The following is a 1,966-nucleotide window of genomic DNA, read 5'->3' as shown; positions in this document are numbered from 1 at the left end:
GGTCGAGTTCTTTCAACCACTGTGTCATCACTTCACGCGTCATCCATGCTTTCTTAATGGACTGCCAATTTACTGGAAGCTTTTTTAAATCTATTGAAGCAAACGCTCTCGGTCGTGCAGCTTTCCCTATGACAAGGGGTTTTTCTTTTTCCCCTGCCATATTTGCACAAAGCAAGATAGTCAACCTTTCTTTCGATAGTTTACCTCCACGGCATACTTCATTTTTAAGAGCCAATGTTGTGTTTGGCAAAGCTCTGAAAAAAGGCCTGTCTCGTCCGCATTGTAGACATCCCTAGGGCTATAACCAATCAGAAATGATGGTAGTTTATCTAAAAATTGCTGCACATCTTGCATATCAACAGCAGCACTTTCACCACAAATGTATTTGAATGTTATATTATGACGGCCCCGCCATTTTTGTAGCCAACCGTTAGAAACCACAAAAACATTAATCCCCAGCTTTCGGGCAATTTCTCTTGCCTTTTCTTGGATTATTGGTCCAGATATTGGAATGTTTTGGCTTCGTGCCTTATTGAACCACTCTAAACACATTTCATCAACTTTTTTTCCATCGATTTTCATGAATGACCTTTTTGATTCGACATTGCTCCCAGACATCCATTTTGTTCGAATTTCTTCTTTATTTTTAATAACCAGCGCAGCCTGCGTTTTTCCAATTTTGAAGCTGATAACAAAAATTGGGCACATTTTCAATAACGTATTCCAACAGGAACTCAGTGTGTTTATAATTATGTTGCAAAAATATGTGAAACAGGAAAATAATACTAAATTTTGTAGTACTAAACGATTGTACTTGATTTAAAAAAAATTTTTCACACAAAAAAAAATGTTTAAATAATTTTTGCACGACTTTAATATTAAATCTTACCTTTCGGCCAATGCGCGGACAGACAAATTGTTTTCCTCACTAACGTTGATTAATTCAATTTTTTCTTTTAAGCTCAGGTTTGACCTCGCCATCTTACGCATTATGTACATAAATGTTTACGCAATCACTAAACGCAATTCACTGAACAAAAAACCTAAGCATGCGCTTCATAAACACATTACATTGAATTCGGGGAGTCCCCTTTTTTCATTTGTTATAATCTGTTTATACATACGCCATACAAACATTCTCATATTTTGTCCGCTTACGAGGGGTTCGCGTCCGCCCAAAAGAGGTTTTTGATTGATTTGTTATGAAAACAGAAGTCAATGTCCGTCGATAAGAGCTTCGTGTCCGCTTAGTAGAGGGGTTTCGTCCAACTTTGTAGCAATGAACTGTCCGCGTCCGGCCAAGAGAGTGTCCGCCTAAGGAAGGGCGATTTGTTCTGAAAATTGTACTTAAAACTTGGTGCATGAAAAAATGTCCGTCCAAGGGAGGTGTCCGTCTAATAGAGGTGTCCGTTAGGAGAGGTTTCTCTGTATATGCAAATTTAGTAATCGATATTGAGGTGCTGCAAATCATTAGTTTAACACAATTAATTTAATTTACCTTCTTCATCTTACTGAAGTGGACATAAAGCCATAACGGCTGTGCATTTGAAAGTAATCCACAATCTTATATTAGGGTATAAAGTCGATTTTCTTGTATATACACATTTAGCAATCGGTAGTGAGTTGCTTTGCATTATTTACTGAAGTGGACATAAAGCCATAACGGCAGCGCTTTTGGAAGAACTCCTAAATCTCATATTAAGGTATAAAGTCGATTTTCTTGTATATACACATTTAGCAACCGATATTGAGTTGCTGCAAATCATTCATTTAACATATATAATTTAACTAACCCTCTTCATCTTACTGAAGTGGACATAAAGCCATAACGGCAGCGCATTTAGATGAATCCCACATCCTTATATTAAGGTATAAGGTCGACTTTCTTGTATATACACATTTAGCAATCGATATTGAGTTGCTGCAAATCATAAATTTAACATATTTAAGTTAACAAACCTTCTTC

General features: G+C 36.7%; 1 protein-coding gene across 1 annotated transcript; it reads right to left on the bottom strand.

Moving 5' to 3' along the window:
* Positions 1–204: 204 nt before the first annotated feature.
* On the bottom strand, positions 205–1,097 carry LOC120779376 (tigger transposable element-derived protein 4-like; the record flags this gene model as incomplete). The annotated part of the gene is made up of 2 exons (XM_040111570.1): positions 890–1,097; positions 205–685 (listed from the first exon to the last, which is right to left on the bottom strand). Coding segments are annotated over exons 1-2 (591 nt in total), but the record flags the coding sequence as incomplete, so codon positions are not given.
* Between the last annotated feature and the right edge of the window lie 869 nt (positions 1,098–1,966).

Source organism: Bactrocera tryoni, unplaced genomic scaffold (assembly GCF_016617805.1).
Source record: "Bactrocera tryoni isolate S06 unplaced genomic scaffold, CSIRO_BtryS06_freeze2 ctg7180000341209_QRY, whole genome shotgun sequence".
Lineage (NCBI taxonomy): Eukaryota > Metazoa > Arthropoda > Insecta > Diptera > Tephritidae > Bactrocera > Bactrocera tryoni.
The sequence above is the reverse complement of the archived record's forward strand: the minus strand, read 5'-3'. Positions and strand labels throughout refer to the sequence as shown.